Genomic DNA, 23,013 nt, shown 5'->3' with positions numbered 1-23,013 from the left:
TGAACATTTCTTGAGTATTTACTGTGTACAATCCCCTGTGCTAAGTCCTTTCTGTGGATTATTCTCTATGAAATTTTACAACACCCCGAGTAGGTGCTATTAATGGCCATTCTACTAATGAACTGACTGAGCCACAGAGACGTTAAGTAACTTGCCCAAGGTCACGCAAATGTGTAACTCTTCAGAGAGTGAGGGAGGGAGGACGGGAGTGGGAAGGAGGAGAAGCAGATTGAGCGAGCGGCTCAAGAAGAGGAATCGACCCCAACGCCCACCAGGTATCTGGAACCCTTCAGCTTCGGGGACAGCTCGCGGGGATGTGGGGGGGCACTGGGTTTGGCCCCGGGGAAACGCGCTGGGAGGACTCTCCCACCTTGTGGGTTGGAGTTCGAATCTGTGTAAGGTTTTTGGCCTGCTCGAGGCTGCTCCAATGGGGTGGGGGCCACCCGCAGGGCCGGGCGGGGCTGTGTTGCCATCTGGAGCCGCTGCGCCGCCGGCCACAGTGAAGGCGCGAGCAGCAAGAGTGCGCGCAGGGCTGGAGGGAGTGCAGCCTTCGCCGCCAGCGCCGCGGCGGCACATGGGCCGACCCCGCCGCCGCCCCTAGCAGCTCCGGCGGCCCCCGTCTCGCAGCCTGCCGCAGCTCCGGCCAGCCGACCAGCCATGTCGCTCAGCGGAGCCTCTGAGCGCAGCGTCCCGGCCACCAAGATTGAAATTACCGTGTCCTGCCGGTGAGCGGGCCACGCTGGGGAGGGCTAGGCATTGCCCCAGCACCACCCAGCTCCGGGGCTCAACGCGGAGAGGGGCTAGACCGCTGGGGAAGCAGCATTCGGGAAGGAAAATCGCGGCTGCAGACTCAGGGGAGTCGCTAGCGGACTCGGGAAGGGGGTTTCCTGGAACAGCTCCAACCACAAAAGAGGGCTCAGCCTGCGGCTTCAAGGGACGGGTCTCGGGGGTCCAGTAGGATCTGCGCCCCAGGAGGGCAAAGTTCTGGGGGCTAGCCCTCTTTCCTGGGCCCTTGGAGGCAGTCCAGTACGCAGAGAAACGGTTCTTGGGCGGAGATTTCCGGTGTTGTCCAGGGTGCTGATAACGCGGGCCCACCCCCCCCACCCCCCACACCCCCCCCCCCCCACCCCACACACACACACCCAAGCCGGAGGTAGTAACGGGGGAGGGGAGTGTGATGTGAGCCCCGTGCCTCCCCAGGTGCCCATCTCTGGGCAGGTTCGAGGCGATGGGCTCCAGAATGATCCACCCCGTGTCCGTCTGTCTGTCCCTTTCTCTAGGAACCTGCTGGACCTCGACACCTTCTCCAAGTCCGACCCCAGTAGGCGGCACCAGGGCCAGGAGGGAGGGAACTTGGGGTCCGGGAAAGACTGAAGGGCGGGGAGGGGGTGCGGGCCGACCTGAAGTCCTTCCCTCCCCGCCCCCGCTCCCGCCTGCAGTGGTGGTGCTCTACACGCAGAGCCGGGCCAGCCAAGAGTGGCGGGAGGTAAGTCCTAGAACCCCTGGCCAGTCCGGAGCCGCCCCTGGGAATCACCTGCCCCCTTACAGGCCTCGCGCTGACTCTCCGCTCTCCATTCAGTTCGGACGGACCGAGGTGATCGACAACACGCTGAACCCAGACTTCGTGCGCAAATTCGTCCTCGACTACTTCTTCGAGGAAAAGCAAAACCTGCGCTTCGATGTGTGAGCCCCGCCCCGGATCTGGCTTGGACCGCCCCCCGACCTCGATCCGCCCGAAATTCCGGATGGCTCCGCCCCCACGCGGGCCCCACCCCCCACCCCGGCCTGGCTCCACCTCCAAGCCCTGTTCTGTAGCACTCCGAAGGGCTCGGCTCAGCCTTAGCTCCGCCCACAAGTCTAGGTTGGCCCTGCTCTTAGGTCAGATCCAACCCTACGCCCCTTCCCAAGCCCTACCTCTGACGTGACCCTTCCCCCAGCAGACCCCGGACTTGGCCTCGCTCCGGGTCTGACTCACAATGACGCCGACTCCTGCCCAAAGGAGGTCCAGGTTGAATTCGGGTGCAAGGCTGCCCCTCCTTCCACCCACAATTTTAACCTGGACTCGAAATCCGACTCCTTTTCCAGGCTCTCCCACCAGCCCCGCCCCATGTTGGTCCCACTCTCTTCCCAGGTACAACGTCGACTCCAGAACCAACATCTCCAAACCGGTGAGCGACCGTTCACTCACGGGCTGGCTGGGCACACAGGCGGCGCTCAGTGTGTGTTAAACGACCCTCCTTAGAACCCTCCTCCCCCTCAAACCCGACTCGACCTTCTTCGGCCCCGAACCTGCCCTCCCTGCCCTCCTCTCCTGCTCCTGCCTTGGTTTCCCGCCTGTGCCTCTTACTCACTGCTACTCTTCCTTCTCGACTGCTGCTGGGACCCTCAGAAGGTGAGGCTGAACGGGGCTGGGCGGGGGCGACATGTGTGGTGTGTGAAAGGCGAGGGGTGGGATGGTATCTTGGCTTAAAGTGATGGCAGGACCAAGAAGGGCAGCTTTCCTGGGGACCCCGCGCCTCCTTTAAAGCCCCGGCCGCGTGGTTCCGCTGCCTCCAGTCGCCGTGGTCAGTGCAGCAGCGTCACCAGGGCTGGGCTGGGACTCTGCGCCGCCAGCCGGTCCTCGCCCCGCTGACTCTGTATCCCGGCGCAGGATTTCCTGGGACAAGCGTTCCTGGCCCTGGGAGAGGTGATCGGAGGCCAGGGCAGCCGAGTAGAGCGACCCCTCACGTGAGCTGAACCTGAAGGGGAGCGGGGGAAGGGTGGGCCTCCAAATGCTCCTCCTAAAGACACAGCCGACCCTGTACTGATGGAGGCTGGGATTCCCCTGGTCAGGGGCCTTCAGTGGCTTCCATCACCCTCCCGGGAAAATCCAACCTCCAGGGCTTTGCTCAAGTCAGTCTCAGGCCTGACGGATCTTCTGTCTCTCTCTTTCCTCACCCTTTTCATTCTTTTTCTAAGTCTGATTCAACCTTTAAGGTCCACTTCCAAGCCTTTCTCCTCCAGGAAGCTTTCCTCACTAAATCAGGTTCTCTGGAATTTACATTACATTCACTCACTAAATATTTATTAGCTTGTTTTGTATGCTATACCCTGTGCTAGGCACCAGGGATTTATCCATTCCACAGACACTACTGGGCATATACTCACTCTATGTCAGCCACTGTTCAAGGGGCTTGGGTTGCAGTGGTGAACAAAACAAAGGTTCCTGCCCTCAGGGAGCTTATATAACAGAAGGGGGAGAAAAACAGTACAAAACTGACATAATAAATAAGTAAACTACATAATATATTAGAAGACATTAAATATTGAGGAATAAAGACAAAGTAGAGCAGAATTAGGGGGACTGGAAATGCTGGGTGGGTAGGTGCTGCAGTGTCCAACAGAATGCTTGAGCAGGCCTCCTAGAGAGGTAACTTCAGAGCAGTGACCTGAAGGAAGTAAGGGAGTGCGCTGTGCAGATATCTGGAGGAGGAATGTTCCAGGCAGAGGAAACTGCCAGTGCAGAAGTCTGATGTGTTCAAAGAGCAGCAAGGAGGCCAGTGTGGGTGGAAGTGCGTGAGCAGGGGGAAGAAAGGAGAAGGTGAGTTTGGAGCATTGACAGTTAGAGCCTTGTAGCCACTGTAAGGACTTCAGTTTTTACTCTGAGTTGGAAGTCACTGGAGGGTTCTGAGCAGAGGACTGATATGATCTGACTCGCTTTCAAAGGATGCTGCCGGGTTGAGACTAAACCTTGGGTGGACAAAGGTAGAAGTAATCCACGGTGCTAGCAGTGAAGGAGGGGAGAATTGGTCAGATTCTGGATGTATCTTGAAGGTGGAGCCAACAGATTCCAGACAGATCGCATATGGATGTGAGAGGATAAGAGGAGACAAGGATGATACCAAGGTCTTTGGCCTGAACAAATGGAAAGATGGAGTTGCCATAAACGATGATATTTTTTTTTTAAAAAGTGAGGGAGGAGTAAGCTGTGGGAGGAAGTCAACCAGGAGTTCAGTCTGACCTGTTGAAATTCATAATTTTTATTAGACATCTGAGTGGACATGTCAAATAGGCAATAAGAAACGTGAATCTTAGGTGCTCTTTAAGGACATGAGATTAGATGAGATCACTAAGGGAGCGAGGAGAGAGGGAAGATCAAGGACTCCACGAATTGGAGCTAGAAAGGGAGGCTGAGAAGGATCATTAGTGAAATGGGAGGGTAACCGAGAACAGGTGGTGCTGTCCCGGCAGCAAAGTGAAGGATGTTTATCAAGGACAAGAGAGTGGCCAACCATGTCAAATGCTGCTGCAGGTCAAGTAAGGTGAGGATCGGGAACTGGCCATTGGGTTTAGCTAGATGGAGGTCGCCGGTGACGCTGACAAGCAGAGTTTTGAAGGAGAGATGGGAGTGACAGCCTGGTTGGGGAGGTTTAGAAGAGAATGGAAGAGAGGAATGGGAATTAGGAATCTTTCAAGCGGTTTTGCTGCAAAGAGGAGAAGAGAAAAGGAGGGGTGGCTGGAGAGGGAAGTGAGAGCAAGAATAGGTTTGTAATATTTTAACATGAGAAAAATTATACCACATTTGTATGCTAATGGGAATGATCCAGTAGAAACTGAAAATTTGACATAATAAAAAGAGGGGAGGGACTTCCCTGGCGGTCCAGTGGTTAAGACTCCATGCTTCCAATGTAGCGGGTGTGGGTTCGATCCCTGGTTGAGGAAGTAAGATCCCACATAACATGTGGTGTGGCCAAAAGAGAAAAAAAAAAGGGGGGGAGAGTTGCTAGAGTGACGTCCCTGTGCAGGCAAGAGGGAGGGTGTGGAAAGTAGCACACAGTGGAGGGGTAAATAGGCACATGGATAGGCATTTATAGCAACGGTAGGAAGGCCTCGTGTTGGAGAAGATACTGGAGGCAGGGTAGGTGCGTGGTGGGTCTGTGGACATTCTCCTCTGGTTGCTTCAGTTTTGTCAGTGAGGTAGGAAACAAGGTCATTGGCTGAGAGTGAGGATGGAGGAGGAGGCTTGCGGGTTGAGGAGGGAGGAGGAAGAGTGAAACTGCCATCTCGCAGAACTGGAAACGTGAAGGGACTCGGGGTGTACGGTATGATTAAGGACCCTCTTGAGGTTTGTGGCCACACATTTAAAATGAAAGCAATTAGCATGAATGTGTGTTTTCCTCTGGCCATATTCAGTTGCACAGGTGTAATACAGGTTAGGCAGAGAATTGGATTTAACTAGGGCTGTGGTTCTGCCAGATAAGTATATAGAAGTGAGAGAGGGTAAGGGAAAAGAAGTAGGATGCAAGGGAGTGATTATTATAGTCCAGAAAGACTGGAATTCACACTGGGTGATGAGATGAGGGAGAACATTAAGGAAGCAAAGAACAGTGAGAAGGCAGTAGGATCAGCGACTCGGCTCTGAACGTGCAGGTGAAGAGTCCCTGTACTCATTACACTCTGTCTTTTTAAAGCACAGAGAGTCAGAGATCAAAGGAGCCAAAGAAATGGTTCAAATTCTCATTTTAAAGATGGGGGAAACCACATAGCAAGCTGGAGTCAAAACTTGAACTGAGAATACTCCTAACCTAGCTTCCTCTCTACCACACTTTTGGATCCCATGGGGGTTAGGGTTTGCAGGCCCATATCAACAGGGTCCCTGACTGCTTGGAGACCCAAGGCAAGTTGGGGATGGGTATCCTGGTATGCACCCTTCGGGCACATGGAAGTGTCCCTTCTTGGGTCAGAAGAAGATAAGGCTGCCCTGGACTTTTTGATCTCACTCTTCACAGTCTTCAGAAAGCACAGCATCTTTGACCTAACAAACCAGCCCTTTTGCTCCAGATCTGGATAGCAATTCCTCTCCCTTGTTAGGATCGCTACATCATGCTCTACTTGCCTATAGGCTTTGACATCCCACCTTCCCCTGGAAGCTCCCTGAAGGCAGGGTCTAGCAGAGCTGGAAAGTGCCAACTGGCCAATTCATACCTAGAACAGTGTCTGGTGTATCGTAGATGAAGAGTCTGCTTTGAGAAAGAGAACCACCTTCATATCTACCAAGCTTACCAACTGCTTTTCCTTCCAGGCATTCATTCTGATCTCTTCACAACCCTGAGAGGTGGGCAAGATTCCCCTTACATAAAGAGAAAACCAGGGCCCAAAGAAAGGGAAAATAACTTGCCCAGAACTCTAAATCCTATGTCTTTCCTATGCTACCATTATGATGTGTCCACGTAGGCTAGGTTAACCCCTTCCTTCCAGACTAGAAACCTTCCCCAGTCAAAGTCAGGTCTTTCCCCACCAGAAGCCACCTAGGACAGAGGTGGACATACTCGGGACTGTCAGTCAATGACAGATTGGATCCCCTGACCTACCCAATCCCAGATTGGCCACCCCAATTCTTGTTTCCTACTCTCCCCTCTCCCCTCACAAAGAGGCTTTTTCTGCTTCCAGGGGTGTACCAGGCAAGAAGTGTGGGACCATATTGCTGACTGCAGAGGAGCTTAGCAATTGTCGGGTCAGTAAGGGCCACATACTAGACCCAGGAGGCTCTCTTCTCTCCCCAAACTCCCTGTAGTGGGCTGTCTGAGTTTGTGAGCAATTTGAGTGCCAATAGCCCAATTTCATCCATAGGATATTGCCACCATGCAGCTGTGTGCAAACAAGCTGGACAAGAAGGACTTCTTTGGGAAATCAGACCCCTTCCTTGTGTTCTATAGGAGCAATGAGGATGGCACGTGAGTCACTGCCCCCACTGTGACCATGGGCCCATTAGGGCTCTTAGGCTGGGACATCTTAGACTCCACCGGGACCTGAGCCCAGAATCCACTCAAGGCAGTGCCTGATATGTGCTTGAATCTCCAAGAGTATCAGGCCCTGTCTCTGGGCTCAGTCCTACCCCAAAGGCAGGTTCCAATCCTCCTGTCCTCTCCAGGTTCACCATCTGCCACAAGACGGAGGTTGTGAAAAACACGCTGAATCCTGTGTGGCAGCCCTTCAGCATCCCTGTGCGGGTATTGTGCAATGGAGACTATGACAGGTCTGCTTCAGCATAAGCTAAGGAGTAAGGGGACAAGGGCGTGAGAGTGGTGTTCCTGGTCCCAAGAATGAAGGTAGAAGGGTCATAATAGTGTTGGAGGATCCTACTCAGTGAGACAGAGTTTTGGACATGGAGATGGGTGCATGGGGAAGCAGACGGATAGCCACATGGATGAACGGGGGGATGGATGGATGGATGGATGGATGGATGGATGGATGGATGGGTGAATGAAAGGGCAAATGAACAAATGAGTGAGCAGATACATGGGTGGGTGGTCAGATGAATAGATAAACTGGTGCATGACTAGATGGGTATGTGGATGGGTGTATAAGAGGACTGGTGGGTGGGTAGAGGGAGATGGATGAATGGATAGCAGATTAATGGATGAGTGGACTGATGGGTGGATTAGTGGATGGACAGATGATGGGTGGATTAATGGGTGGATGACTAAATGTGTGAGAGGATGAATGGGTATATGAGAGATTGGTGAGTTGGTTGGAGAGGCAGAGGGATGACTGAAAAAGCAGGAGCATAAACAGGTGGAATGACAGGTAGATTGATGGATAGACACATGAATGGATGCAGAGGGAATGGATGGATTAGTGGATGAATTAGTTGGTGGATGAGTGTAAAGTAGATGGATAGGCTGACCATATCATCTAACAAATGGGCAGTATGAAGATAGGTGAGTGGGTAGCAGGATGGATGGGCATATAAGTGGATGGTTATGTAGAAGAATGGATGATCAGATGGACAAATGTCAGATGGCTGGATGTTTGGTTGGATAGATGAATCCTTCTTGATAGAGGAAATGCTTACAGTTTTTCACCATTGAGAATGATGTTTGCCATGGTTTTGTCATATATGGCCTTTATTATGTTGAGGTAGTTTCCCTCTATGCCCACTTTCTGGAGAGTTTTTATCATAAATGGGTGTTGGATTTTGTCAAAAGCTTTTCTGCATCTGTTGAGATGATCATATGGCTTTTCTTCTTCAGTTTGTTAATATGGTGTATCACATTTATTGATCTGCGTATATTGAAGAATCCTTGCATCCCTGGGATAAATCCCACTTGATCATGGTGTATGATCCTTTTAATGTGTTGTTGGATTGTTTGCTAGTATTTTGTTGAGGATGTTTGCGTCTACATTCATCACTGATATTGGCCTGTAGTTTTCTTTTCTTGTAGTATCTTTGTCTGGTTTTGGTATCAGGGTGATGGTGGCCTCATAGAATGAGTTTGGGAGTGTTCCTTCCTCTGCAACTTTTTGGAAGAGTTTGAGAAGGATGGGTGTTAGCTGTTCTCTAAATGTTTGATAGAATTCACCTGTGAAGCCATCTGGTCCTGGACTTTTGTTTGTTGGAAGATTTTTAGTCACAGTTTTAATTTCCTTACTTCTGATTGGTCTGTTCATATTTTCTATTTCTTCCTGGTTCAGTCTTGGAAGGTTATACCTTTCTAAGAATTTGTCCATTTCTTCCGGGTTGTCCATTTTATTGGCATAGAGTTGCTTGTAGTAGTCTCCTAGGATGCTTTGTATTTCTGCAGGGTCCATTGTAACTTCTCCTTTTTCATTTCTAATTTTATTGATTTGAGCCCTCTCCCTCTTTTTCTTGACGAGTCTGGCTAAAGGTTTATCACTTTTGTTTATCTTCTCAATGAACCAGCTTTTAGTTTTATTGATCTTTGCTATTGTTTCTATTTCATTTATTTCTGCTCTGATCTTTATGATTTCTTTCCTTCTACTAACTTTGGGTTTTGTTTGTTCTTCTTCTTCTAGTTCCTTTAGGTGTAAGGTCAGATTGTTAATTTGAGATTTTTCTTGTTTCTTGAGGTAGGACTGTATGGCTATAAACTTCCCTCTGAGAACTGCTTTGCTGCATCCCATAGGTTTTGGGTTGTCGTGTTTTCATTGTCATTTGTCTCTAGGTATTTTTTGATTTCCTCTTTGATTTCTTCAGTGATCTCTTGGTTATTTAGTAGCATATTGTTTAGCCTCCATGTGTTTGTGTTTTTTGTTTTTTTCCCTGTAATTGATTTCTAATCTCATAGCTCTGTGGTCAGAAAAGATGCTTCATATGATTTCAATTTTCTTAAATTCACCGAGGCTTGATTTGTGACCCAAGATGTGGTCTATCCTGGAGGATGTTTTGTGTGCACTTGAGAAGAAAGTGTAATCTGCTGTTTTTGGATGGAATGTCCTATAAATATCAATTAAATCTGTCTGGTCTATTGTGTCATTTAAAGCTTGTGTTTCCTTATTAATTTTCTGTTTGGATGATCTGTCCATTGGTGTAAGTGAGGTGTTAAAGTCCCCCACTATTATTGTGTTACTGTCGATTTCCTCTTTTATAGCTGTTAGCATTTGCCTTATGTATGGAGGTGTTCCTGTGTTGGGTGCATATATATTTAGAATAGTTATATCTTCTTCTTGGATTGATCCCTTGATCATTATGTAGTGTCCTTCCTTGTCTCTTGTAACATTCTTTATTTTAAAGTCTATTTTATCTGATATGAGTATTGCTACTCCAGCTTTCTTTTGATTTCCATTGCATGGAACATCTTTTTCCATCCCCTCACTTTTAGTCTGTATGTGTCCCTAGGTCTGAAGTGCATATATACGGGTCTTGTTTTCGTATCCATTCAGCCAGTCTCTTTCTTTTGGTTGGAGCATTTAATCCATTCTCATTTAAGGTAATTATAGATATGTATGTTCCTATGACCATTTTCTTAATTGTTTTGGGTTTGTTTTTGTAGGTCCTTTTCTTCTCTTGTGTTTCCCACTTAGAGAAGTTCCTTTAGCATTTGTTGTAGAGCTGGATTGGTGGTGCTGAATTATCTTAGCTTTTGCTTGTCTGTAAAGCTTTTGATTTCTCCGTCAAATCTGAATGACATCCTTGCCGGGTAGAGTAATATTGGTTGTAGGTTCTTCCCTTTCATCACTTTAAATATATCATGCCATTCCCTTCTGGGTTGTAGAGTTTCTGCTGAGAAATCAGCTTTTAACCTTATGGGAGTTCCCTTGTATGTTATTTGTCGTTTTTCCCTTGTTGCTTTCAATAATTTTTCTTCTTCTTTAATTTTTGTCAATTTGATTACTATGTGTCTCGGTGTGTTTCTCCTTGGTTTATCCTGCCTGGGACTCTCTGTGCTTCCTGGACTTGGGTGGCTATTTCCTTTCCCATGTTAGGGAAGTTTTCGACTATCATCTCTTCAGATATTTTCTCGGGTCCTTTCTCTCTCTCCCTTCCTCTTCTGGGACCCCTATCATGCGAATGTTGTTGCGTTTAATGTTGTCCCAGAGGTCTCTTAGGCTGTCTTCATTTCTTTTCATTCTTTTTTCTTTATTCTGTTCGGCAGCAGTGAATTCCACCATTCTGTCTTCCAGGTCACTTATCCATTCTTCTGCCTCAGTTATTCTGCTATTGATTATAGTTTTCATTTCAGTTATTGTATTGTTCATCTCTGTTTGTTTGTTCTTTAATTCTTCTAGATCTTTGTTAAACATTTCTTGCATATTCTTGATCTTTGCCTCCATTTTTTTTCCAAGGTCCTCGATCATCTTCACTATCATTATTCTGAATTCTTTTTCTGGAAGGTTGCCTATCTCCACTTCATTTAGTTGTTTTTCTGGTGTTTTATCTTGTTCCTTCATCTGGGACATAGTCCTCTGCCTTTTCATCTTGTCTGTCTTTCTGTGATTGTGGTTTTCGTTCTGCAGGCTGCAGGATTGTGGTCCTTCTTGTTTCTGCTGTCTGCCCTCTGGTGGATGAGGCTATCTCAATAGTTCTTACTTTATAGAATGATTATTAAATTAAATTAGTCTGTGAAAGTGCTGAGAACAATACCTGGAATATAGTAAGACTCAGTAAGTTGTAGGGAATTCCCTGGCGGTCCAGTGGTTAGGACTCTGCCCTTTCACTGCGGAGGGCCTGGGTTCAATCCCTGGTTGGGGAAATAAGATCCCGCAAGCTATGTGGTGCAGCCAAAAAAAAAAAAAGTCAAGAGTAAAGTATAGTAACAGCAGTATAAATATCAGTAGTAGTAGTAGTAATAGTGGTAGTGGCAGTAGATAGTTGGGTATGTGCCTGGACTGATGAATGGATAGGACGGATAGGAGGAAGTTTGATAGAAGGACAGATGGGTGGATTGGAAGATGATTTATGTATAGTTAAGTGGGTGGGGGTGTCTCAGATTTATCATACACACCCAGCCTACGTTTATCTCCTGCATTTCAGAACAGTGAAGATTGATGTGTACGACTGGGACCGGGATGGAAGGTAGCACTGCCCCACATAGTACTGCCCTCTCCTATAATTAACACAAACAGTTCCCTGAAATATGTAGTACATTCACTAGGAACCCCAAAGTAGCCTTGGGAGCCAGAAAGGTTGATGACAGATGCCAAGACCTTGGGTACAACTGATGCCCTCAGTTGTCTCTCTGGTACACTGTCTCTTCCCTTCTCTTCCCCTTAGCTTGGTCCCCCTTCTAGCCCAAGCCCCAGTGCCCTGCAGCCCAAGTAGAGGCACAGACAGTGGAAATAAAAGACTGGTTTCAGGCTTCCCTGGAGGCGCAGTGGTTAAGAATCCGCCTGCCAATGCAGGGGACACGGGTTTGAGCCCTGATCCAGGAAGATCCCACATGCCGTGGAGCAGCTAAGCCCGTGCGCCACAACTATTGAGCCTGTGCTCTAGAGCCCACGAGCCACAACTACTGAGCCCGCCCACCACAACTACTGAAGCCCACACGCCTAGAGCTTGAGCTCCACAAGAAGAGACGCCACCGCAATGAGAAGCCCGCGCACCACAACAAAGAGTAGCCCCGCTCGCTGCAGCTAGAGAAAGCCGCGAGCAGCAACAAAGACCCAATGCAGCCAAAAAATAAATCAATTTAAAAATAATAATAAATAAAAAAAATAAAACTAATGAGATTACCTCCCAGTACTCTAATGGTTTATTTAAATAAAAAAAAAAAAAAGACTGGTTTCAGAGATGTCTCCAAACCACCAGCAGTTGTTGCTTACCTACCTCTGATCTCATTGCAGTCACGACTTCATCGGTGAGTTTACCACCAGCTACAGAGAGCTGAGCAAGGCCCAGAACCAGTTCACAGTGTATGAGGTGAGAGCTCCAGCCCTGCCCAGGTTGCCCAGGCCCTCCATCCTGGTGTGCTCAGTCTGTGGTTCCCATCCTGTTTCCCACCATCACTGTTATCTTCTTCACTTAGGTACTTAACCCTCGGAAGAAATGTAAGAAGAAGAAATATGTCAACTCGGGAACTGTGAGTACTCCCTAGAGCCCTGTCCCTCCCTGGATCCTTCTGTCTCTATCTCCACTGACATAGCATGACATGGCAAATGTTGAGGGTATGGGAAAGCTGTTGGCACAGATTACTTGGATATAGTAATGTTGGATACAAGGTGGCACCATTTAAGTTTTTGTTGTGTTTTGTTTTTAATTTTTTTTTCTCTCACCTAAGGAAAGTGTTTTGAAATTTACTCTTTTGCAGATTTTGGGGGAAAACCTAAGTTATATTTCCCAATTTAATATATTTTTGGAAATCCAAATGTTTCTGACAGCTTCCGCTTTTTGCCCTTTCAGAAATTGGACAGGGTGGGATAGGGGGTGAAATCAAGTGCGTCTTTCCCTTTTTCTACCCTAACTACACTTTCCAAAGTAGCAGGGCTGCCTCTTCTGTCCCGCAGGTGACGCTGCTTTCCTTTTCTGTGGACTCTGAATTCACTTTTGTCGATTACATCAAGGGAGGGTGAGTCACAGGCCAAGCTTTTGGCTGAAAGCCCAGCAATGAGTTACTCCCAGTTCTGAGCCTCAGTTTTACTATTCATTAATGGTCAGGGTCCAAAGAGATCATGAGGATAAACTTTAAAACACGTGGCAGACTACAAAGTGCTTTATAAAGTGCAGAGTGCCGCCCATCTTAGTTCTCTCCATGGGGCTGCCTTTCAACCCGAGCTTCCAGCCCGCCCTGGGAAGATGACAGACCAGTGGTTTTCAAAGGTGTCCCCAGTAACCTTACTGGGGCCCAGGGAGAAGATATGTCCCGGCAAGAGGGAGAAGCCAAGAAAGAGGGAAACGATAAGCAGGCTGTAGGGGACATCCTGCTTGGTTTAGGGGACTCAGGCTGACCTCAGAAAGGTACTTGTCTTCTCTAAGCCTCACTTTTCTCCAGTGTCAAATGGAGCTGTTAGGTACTACTTCAGGACGATAGTAAGGGTTACATTAAATTCCATCGCGCATGTTATGTCACGCAGCAGGCATTTAATTCTGCCACCCAAAGTGTGTTCAGTGGGCCAGCAGCATCTGCCTCACTTGGGAGTTTGTTAGAAATGCAGAATCTCAGGCTCCACCCAGACCATCCAGTTCAGAATTTGCATTTTAACACGATTCCCAGGTGGGTCGTATGCATACTAGTGTTTGAGAAATCCCGGTATAGTAAGTTATTAGTCCCTCACTTCTCAATCCATCTATTTCCCCAATAGGACGCAGCTGAACTTCACAGTAGCCATTGACTTCACAGCTTCCAATGGTGAGGCATGGATGGGGGAATGGGGTACGGAGGAATTCTAAAGAAGTCACTAGGGATTGGCCTGGATTCCAACCTGGGAATAAGAGTTAAGCTACCCAGAAAGCCCAGGCTTGAGGCAAGGCCCAGTCAGGCTCATACTGGGGCAGGAGTGTCGTGAGGAGATTACTGGATGTAATGGTAGGAGAGGGTACAGAAAAATAAGTGGGTAAATGGATCAAAGAAAGTTGAAAGGATAGATAGGTCTACATAGCTTGAGAAGCAGATGAGTAAATGAATGGATGGGAGGGAATAGGAGTGTAATGAGAGATGAATAGGTAAATGGGTGGATGACTGGGTGGGTAGATAGATTTATAAACAGAGGGGGCAAATGGGTAATGAGTGAGTACAGTGGGTTAGACAGGTGGATGCATGAACTGGTATGTGGGTGGACAAATGCTCAGATGTTTAAATTGGGGAAATGGATGAGTGGACAGGTGAATGGATCCATATGAGGATAGACAGGCAGGTGAATGAATGGGATGGATAGGGATGGATAGAGATGGATAGATGGATGAAAGAATATGGCTATATGGATGGATGGGAAAGAAAAAGAAATAGCAGGTGAACAAGTGAATGGATGGATAGATGGATGGATGGTTAGGTGGGTGGATAGTTGGATAAGAGAATGGAGAAGCAGACAGATGGATATGAATAGGTAGACTGAAAGGTGGATTTATGGCCAGTGGATGGGTGAACGGATGTATGAGTATGTGGATGAACTGATGGATACATATAGGGGTTGGTGGATGGATAGATGGATAAATGAACATTTGGATGACTGGGTAAAATAATGAGGGAGTACATGGGTAAAGAGTGGATGAATGGATAGGTGGATGGATGCATACAATGATAGGCAGGTGAACTAATAGATCATCAAGATGACCATGAGGTGGGGCTCCTGTTTCCCTATAGGGAATCCCCTGCAGCCCACCTCCCTGCACTACATGAGTCCTTATCAGCTCAGCGCCTATGCCATGGCCCTCAAGGCAGTGGGAGAAATCATCCAGGACTATGACAGTGACAAGCTGTTCCCAGCTTACGGCTTTGGGGCCAAGCTGCCTCCCGAGGGACGGATCTCCCACCAGTTCCCCCTGGTACGGTATGGCCAGAGCCTAGACTCCATGCCCTGGCATCTGGCCCACCCAAGTTGACAAATTCTTCTGCTTATGTCTCTTCTAAGGGTCAAGGACCTGCCAAGTAGCAGGAGGAGCTAGGAGAAGGTGGCAGAGCAGGGAGGGGGCAGGTTGGAGGGGACTCTGAGAGACAGCGATGCAAGAAGGAAAGAGTGAGCTAGGATCAGCCCAGCAGGGCATCTTCCCTGACAGAACAACAATGATGAGGACCCCAACTGTGTGGGCATTGAGGGCGTGCTGGAGAGCTACTTCCAGAGCCTGCGCACGGTGCAGCTCTACGGGCCCACCTACTTCGCCCCTGTCATCAACCTGGTGGCCAGGTAAGGAAACTGGGTGGGGCTGGGGGAAATTAAGGGGACCCAGACAGTGAACTGACTTCCCAAGAACAGTTAGGACCACTCTTGGGTGAATTTGGGCTCTGGGGAGAAGGTGAAATTTTCAGTGTTGGCCAGGCTCTGTTATAAAGAGGTTACATAATGCCTTATTCTGAGGTAGAAAGGGTGTCAACAAACTACCCCAACCCCACTCCCTGGGAACAACAACCCAGGCCTCAAGTTTGGGGAAGAGAGAAGGGCCTACAGAACAGTGGGTAAGGCACAAGTTTGGGCATCAGACCTGGGAGTGATCCCAGGTCTACCACTCACTAACCATGTGACCTGAAGCAACTTAGCTTCTCTAAGCCTCCATTTCATCCCTGTAAATAGGTGTAATAATGGATAACCATAGTACCTTCTTTATAGGGTTATTGGAAATTTAAAATTAGATAACAATATAAGAATGATTAGGAATTCCCTGGGGCCCAGTGGTTAAGAATCCGCCTGCCAATGCAGGGCACACGGGTTCAAGCCCTGGTCCGGGAAGATCCCACATGCCGCAGAGCAACTAAGCCCGTGCACCACAACTACTGAGCCTGAGGTCTAGAGCCCGTGAGCCACAACTACTGTAGCCCGCGCGCCTAGAGCCCGTGCTCCACAACAAGAGAAGCCACCGCAGTGAGAAGCCCGTGCACTGCAACGAAGAGTAGTCCCTGCTCGCCACAACTAGAGAAAGCCCGCGCACAGCAACGACGACCCAACGAAGCCAAAAATAAATATAAATAAAATTAATTAATTAAAAAAAAAAGAAATTACAAACTCTTTAAAAAAAAGGAATGATTAGCACAGTGTGTGCCCCATAGTAAGTGCTCATGGTAGATTAAAATGAGCTTAAGTTGCAGATTAAACTATAGAAGAGTAACTTCTAAAAACAAAAGAGTAACTCCAAATTTTCAGAACAAAAACACAATGCAAAGAAAATCCAGCTCATGTAACAAAGGATTTTCTTAAATGCAGATAAAATAAAATGACAACTAAAACCAAACATATGTCAGTGAACCTAAAGTTTTTCTGATTGAATAAAAAATAATAAGTAAACCGTAGTATGCTAAATAGAAGAGACCCATCGAAAACAAAGTACCTCAGAAAACTTGAAAGTAAAAAGATGAAACAAAAAAAGAGAAGAAAAGTGGAAGGATTTCAGGGAGACTTGGATGTCCAGAGACTTGCCTTTTCTCTAATAAAGATTAGTTATTTTTTAATTCGTAGTGAGATAATAGTTTCTTTAATTACAAAAGTAACATAACATTGCTGTAGAAAATTTCAAGGATGGAGAAATTAAATAAGAAATCACCCAGAATACGGCCCATGGGAATGTGGATGTATATATAGTTTTTGACAGTCTTCCTTATGCAACCATAATGGCAGTCAAATTACATGTAATATTTCACTACTGAGTTTTTCACTTAATAATGGAACCTGAGCACATTTTTTTGTTGTTATTAAACAGACTTCTTAAATATTATCTTGGGCAAGTTCACTCATTCATTCAGTCAGTCAGTCAACATTCCATAAAGGAGAATGTAGCATGAATGTGGGCTGTGGGGCTAGACTAGCTAAGTTACACCCACTCTCCCACTTACTAGCTGTGTCACTTTGGGCAAGACTCTTAACCTCTCTATGCCTGTTTCCTCAGCTGTACATGGGGAGAATAGTATCATAGAGCTGTTGTGAGGACTAACTAAATTAATATTTGTCAAGCACTGAGAACAGTGCCTGCCACATTGTAAGTGCTATAGGTGTTAGCTATTACTGGTACTATTATTATCATTATTACTATTCTAAGGGCATCTGTGTGTGCTCAGTTATCTGCTGGGGCACTAGAGACTCACAGATGAATCAGATCTAGGCTCAGCCCTTGAGATCTCCTGCCTCGGTGCAGGAGACAGAAATATAAACAAATCATTACCTTCTGTAGGCCGGAGCTTCCCAGACTTTTCCAGCAAGTTACCTGTTGGCAAAGGCAAACAACCGTTTCCCCTAGGGGAAACTGGGGGCACAGCTGAAAGCAGCCAAGCTTAAAATGTCTTTGAAATCCCCATATTTTATCTTTAAAATGCATGCAAATTTACATTCTTCTGATATTGTGTCCATGTTTGCTATAATTTGGGGGGGGGTGTTTTAAGTGTACTTAGAGTCATCTAGCTTTATCCACCAAATCATATAGTATAATGAGTGCTTCCGGTATCCTGTGACCTTGGGTTCCCCTTGGTACACATGCTGGTACCCTCAGGGATGTGAGAACCCATTTAGAAGGGCAGACAGCCCGTCTTGGTGGGTGGCATCCTAGAAGGCAGAGGGAGAAGGAGAGTCTGAGAGACCCAAGGCAGTCTAGTCACAGAGGGGACTGACTGCTTGGCTGGGTGCGGAGGGCAAACTGGACTTTATCAGAGGAAGATGCACAGAGTAGGCCTGGCAGCAGGAACCACATGTGAAAAGCACAGAGGTATGAAGGGTGAGCTCGGTAAACAGTGAACAGTATACTCTGAGCAGAATGTGCAGTGTGTACAGAGGAGTATCCAGAGAGCAGACTGGAAGGAAGACTGGAGGAATCAAGAGCTCAGGCTTTAGGTTCAGTTGTTCAAGCGTGGGCTTGGACCCCAGCTGCACCACCCCTTGGGGATGCTACTTAATGTCTCTGAACTTCGCTTTTCTCATTTAAAAAATTGGAATAAAAAATGTGCCTACCTCATAGAATGGTGGTGGGGATTAAATTAGATCACGTATGTCAAGAGTGCGGCTGTGATTTTGATGATCACGGACGACTCTTTGTCGTTTCCCACCCCACAGCCAGGTGGGGCACAGACTGGCCTTCCCCAGCCAGTCACCCAGCTCCAGGTCTAAATGGCCTTGGGAATGCCAGGCATCGGCAGGGAGCCAAAGATGTACCTCCCGTGCCCAACGCCCTTCCATGCCCCCCAATGCCCTGGCTCACAAATCCCTTCATGAGGGGGCCATTGCCCACTGCTCCAGCCTCATCTCTCTTCCGTGGCCCCACGTGCACCCCCTAGAACACACTCTCTTGGTTTGTACGTGCTATTCCTTCTCTCTGGAACACTTTCCCTTTACCCTCCCCTCCTCCCCCCACCCCACCTCCACCTCCACCTGGCTAACTCCTACTCATTTTTCAGGTCTTGGGTTAGATGTCATGTCCTCAAAGCCCTAACCTCACTGCATCTTAGTGGTGAAAGCATCCATCACCCCGCAGGACAATGTCCAATTCTCTGCTGCATGCTCAGCACCAGACTTGGTGCCTGGCCTGACACGTAGCAGGTGTGCAATGATTATTGGCAAAACGAGTGAGTGACAGGAAACAGTACCAGCCCAAGCCTATGAGGAGGCTGCAGCCAGGATTCAGGAACGGATCATGGCCCACTCCCACCCTGGGCCCTGGGCAAAATGAACTGGAGCTATTTGAATTCTCCACTCTCACCACGCTTTCCTCCTTCTTTATATCAAGCTTAAATATCAGCACTGTCCAACAGCACTCTGCAATGATGGAAATGTTCTGTATCTGTGATGTCCTATATGGTAGCTACCAGTCACATACAGATAGTGAGCGCTTGAAAAGTTGCTAGGGGGAACAAGGAACTGAATGTTGAATTTTATTTAACTTAATTAATATAAATTTCAATAGAGGCTACCTTACTGGAGAGTGCAACTCCATCCTTTCCAATCCACACAGGGCCCGACACTGGAAGTCAAGAGACCAGGTCTGCCACGGCCTTTGTGCTCTCTGAGGTCTCGTTTTTCTTATATGTAAAATAAGGGGACTAGAGTTAATGACTTCTGAAGTCCTTTTCAGATCAAAAAATCTTGGATTCAAAGACTGATAGTGAGAGAAGGGAAAGGAGCTCTGGGAGCAGCTGTTAGACTGGCTGAGGACCCAGAAGCCTAGGCAATGGGATGTGGTCAGCAGAGGGGAGAAGGGAGAGAGGAGAAATGGGTGAGAGAGGGAAGAAAGGAGGCCTTCAGTCTTTGGTCTTGTTCTTGTATAAATACCAACATCTTTCCAGGGCCAACAAAGCCCTGTGTGGTTTGGGCCCCACCTCATTTCAGTCACATGGTCCACTCTGCTTCCTTCACTTTCTGGGCTCCAGAAAGGGTAGGATTCCTCCAGTCCCATTATGGGGCCTTTGTCCATGCTGTTCCTTCGACCTGGAATAATTCTCCCCCTTCACTTAGCCTCTTCTCCGTCCTCCTCCCCTTTATCCTCAAACATTGTTTCCTTAAAGAAGCTTTCACTGACCTGGGCCATGTCAAGATCCCCTACAGGACACTGTCATAGCAGTGTCTCTTTCTATCCCAACTCTCATCACAAGTGCAATTCTATAGCTATTTCTGTGATTCTTAGATCAGCATCCCCTCTCAAGGGGACTGGGATGGATTTGTTTTTTCTCACTGTGTACCTCCAGTGCCTAAACACAGTACCTGCTATAGTGAGTGTTCTATAAATGTAACTGGAGGGATGGTAGGTGGGGCAGGCAGCCAGGTCTGGGGAAGGATCATGAGCTTCAGAAGCCCCAGTCCTTGACCACTGCTTACGTGCTGGCTGTGGAAGTTTTAGGGACAGGACATTCCTTTGAACTCTGGGCTTTCAGCTGAATTCTGATCTTGGCCTCTCACCCAGGGCTGCAGCCAAGATCTCTGATGGTTCTCAGTACTATGTTCTGCTCATCATCACTGATGGGGTCATCTCTGACATGACACAGACCAAGGAGGCCATTGTCAGTGTGAGTCTGAGGAGGAGGGCTTGGAAGGGAGGGGTCACTGTTAATAACCGTGAAGGGGTTGAGATTTTACCCTACACGCAAGCTAACAAGTCAACCTGCCAGTTTCATGGATGCTGGCAGCAGACACAAAAGCAAAGGACTGTGGGACTTCCCTGGTGGTCCAGTGGTTAAGACTCTGCTTCCACTGCAGGGGGTATGGGTTCGATCCCTGGTTGGGGAACTAAGATCTCACATGCCATGCAGCGTGGCCAAAAAAAGCAAAGGACTTTGCTATTCCCAGCAATAGCAGTAGCTCAACTATCAGCATTGGCTCTGATTCACTAAGTCCCGCTTCCCACAAGATAATGTGCAGAGGGCCAGATGACACCTGTACCCACAGTGGGTTGCATTATAGAACAGAAACCCTAAGTGTAGAGAACCCGAGTCTTTTATAATGGGCAGTAAGCATGCCTCTTTCCCTCACAGGCCTCCTCACTGCCCATGTCCATCATTATTGTCGGTGTGGGACCAGCCATGTTTGAGGGTAAGATGGAGGGTGTCCATGAGTGGGACCAATAACGGGAAAATAGGGGAGGATCTGGGCACCCAGGCCTGCCTCATAGAAAAGATAGGATGGATGCCTGTGCTGGACTTTGGCCAAGTCACAGACCTTCTCTGAACCTGTTTCCTCATCATAACCGAGGCTGTTGATACAAATACTTCCCTCCTGGGGTTCCTGGGATGAAGGAATGCGTGGGAGGGCATAATAATAACTCCATTACAATGCCTAATATTTGTAGGACTTTGATACAACCGTTAGGCATTCTCGTGATGACTCCAAAGGGGAGCTAAGAGGGAGGGGGCAGCATGGGTTGGTGTGGGAAAGGCCAATCAGCTGAGGGGTGTCTTTTCCGCAGCAATGGAAGAGTTGGATGGTGATGATGTGCGCGTGTCCTCTAGGGGACGCTATGCAGAGCGGGACATCGTTCAGGTAGACCTGACCCGGGAGAGGAAGTCATGGAGTCAAAAGGCACGGTGGGAAGGAGAGGCTAAGTTAGCAGCTGTTCTCCTTTACTGCCTTCTTAATCACCTGCCTTTCTTCCCTTCACTCTTTCAGCCTACCTACATTCATTCAACAAACTCTGAATAACAGGCAGGTTGCTGCAGCCATCGTGGATTCATAGTGTAGGAGATTCCAAGGCTCCTGCCCTCTAGTGGAGGCAACCAATAATAATCACACATCTCATTAGATTGTGATAAGTGCTCCAGAGGGACAGCAAATGCCACAATGAGAGCCTATAACAGGGACCTGATTAGGTAGGGTAGTCAGGGAAGGCTACTACGAGGGAATGACATTTGAGCTGAAATCTAAAGGAGGTATAAGCATTACAGGTAGAGAAGCAGCACGTGAGAAGGCCCTTAGGCTCAAAAGAACTTGCCCAATCATGGAGAGGGCAAGAGGCCAGGGTGGCAGGATCACAGGGAGTGAGAGGAAGAGGAAGCCAAGGCCTTGCCAGTCATGGTGAAGCTCAGAGCTTTGTTCTAAAAGAACTGGAAAGCTCTTGAAGGATTTTACGTAGAGAAGTGGGGTGGTCAGACTTGCATTTTAAGACATGCAGAGATGCTGCAGGACGGTGGACTATAGCAGGGCAAGAGAGAAGGCAGGTAGACCCGTTAATGAAGAAGCCTTTGAAGTAGTACAGGGGATTTGGATGGGAATGGAAGCAGTAAGGATGGAGAGAAGAAGCAGTTTCAAAAGATTATTTAAGAAAAATTTCCAAGAGTTGAAGATTTGATTAAATGATGACAGGGAGCAGGGCTTCAAGGATGATTCTGTTTTCTATACTGAGCCACTGGGTGAGTGATAATCCCATTTACTGATAAAGAGAAAGCTGGAGGAGGAGCAGATTTGGCAGAAAAGCCTAGAATTCTGTTGTAAACACATTGGGCTTGAGGTATCTAAGACCAATGAAAGGAGATGTGATATGGACAAGTAAATATGTGGCTCTGGGCCTTAAAAAAGAGGTCAGGGATGGATGTATAAATTGGGGAGTCATCAGGGAACAGGTTTTTTTTTTTTTTTTTTAATTGAAGTATAGTTGATTTACAATATGTTTCAGGTATACAGCATATTGATTCAGTATTTTTAGTTTATACTCCATTAAACGTTATTACAAGATAAAAGCTATAATTCCCTGTGTTATACAATATATCCTTGTTGCTTATCTATTTTATACATAGTAGTTTGTATCTCTTAATCCAGGGAACAGTTTGTAAAGTCACAGAAGTGTATGAAATCACCCAGGAAGAGAACTGAGAGAGAGAAGGCACCAGATTTAGAGATTAGGTAGACCCAGAGGACTGGGGGTGAGGGTGGGGGGAAAGGCATCCAGAAAGTTAGGAGAATCTAGAAGAATGTAATGTGTCAAGAGGGGGAAGTGTTCAGGAAGATTATGGTCAAATGTAATAGAAAGCTAAAGAGGAGTCAGCAAGATGAGGCTGACAATCATTGCCCTCTGGACTAGTTTGGGAAAATGGTGCTGTTGACATCGTTAGCGAGAGCAGTTTCAGTAGACTACATGAAGCCAAATTAGAGTGGGTTGAGGGTGAACAGAAGGTGAAAAAAAAAGTGGGTGGAGAGAAAGCAAATGTAGAAAGCTCCTCAAGATGGGGGAGAGAGATAGTGTGATATTTGGAAAGAGATGTTAGGGGGTCAAAGAGGAAGCCTCCCTACTGCTGCCTTCCCCACTCCCCTCTCTTCTGTCCACCACCCACATCTGATTGTCTGTGCCTGTCCCAGTTCGTCCCATTCCGAGACTATGTCGACCGGTCAGGGAACCAGGTGCTGAGCATGGCCCGACTAGCCAAGGACGTGCTGGCCGAGATCCCAGAGCAGCTACTGTCCTATATGCGCACCAGGGACATCCAGCCTCGCCCTCCACCCCCTGCCAACCCCAGGCCGACGCCAGCTCCAGAGCATCCCTGAATAGCCCACCTATCCAAAGCCTAGCAGCCTGCTCACCTGCCCACCCACTGCTTCTGCTGAAAGCCAGAGGCACCTGGAACCCTGGACCTCACTGGAAGGCCAGCTTGGAGGATCGGTACTGGCTGGTCGAGCCCTCTGCCCCCTCAACCATAGGAGGGCCTGGCACTCCCTGCCTTCATGCCAATAATAAAGCTGATCTCTACT

General features: G+C 47.8%; 1 protein-coding gene across 2 annotated transcripts; it reads left to right on the top strand.

Moving 5' to 3' along the window:
• Positions 1-504: 504 nt before the first annotated feature.
• CPNE9 (copine family member 9) lies at positions 505-23,013 on the top strand. 2 transcript variants are annotated; one of them, XM_065884589.1, is made up of 21 exons: positions 658-725; positions 1,281-1,321; positions 1,440-1,486; positions 1,580-1,683; positions 2,132-2,168; positions 2,390-2,392; positions 2,651-2,727; positions 6,430-6,493; positions 6,610-6,713; positions 6,911-7,015; positions 11,255-11,296; positions 12,064-12,139; positions 12,246-12,299; positions 12,724-12,785; positions 13,519-13,565; positions 14,517-14,698; positions 14,930-15,057; positions 19,742-19,844; positions 20,310-20,367; positions 20,741-20,814; positions 22,624-22,809. In XM_065884589.1, the coding sequence occupies exons 1-21, from the start codon at positions 658-660 to the stop codon at positions 22,807-22,809; spliced, it is 1,662 nt and encodes a 553-aa protein (XP_065740661.1). The 2 variants fall into 2 exon arrangements, with proteins under 2 accessions (XP_065740662.1, XP_065740661.1); XM_065884590.1 differs by lacking the exons at positions 2,390-2,392; positions 6,911-7,015 and having other exon boundaries at positions 505-725; positions 22,624-23,013.

This window comes from Phocoena phocoena, chromosome 10 (genome assembly GCF_963924675.1).
Source record: "Phocoena phocoena chromosome 10, mPhoPho1.1, whole genome shotgun sequence".
NCBI lineage: Eukaryota > Metazoa > Chordata > Mammalia > Artiodactyla > Phocoenidae > Phocoena > Phocoena phocoena.
This window is presented reverse-complemented; position numbering and strand designations above follow the sequence as displayed.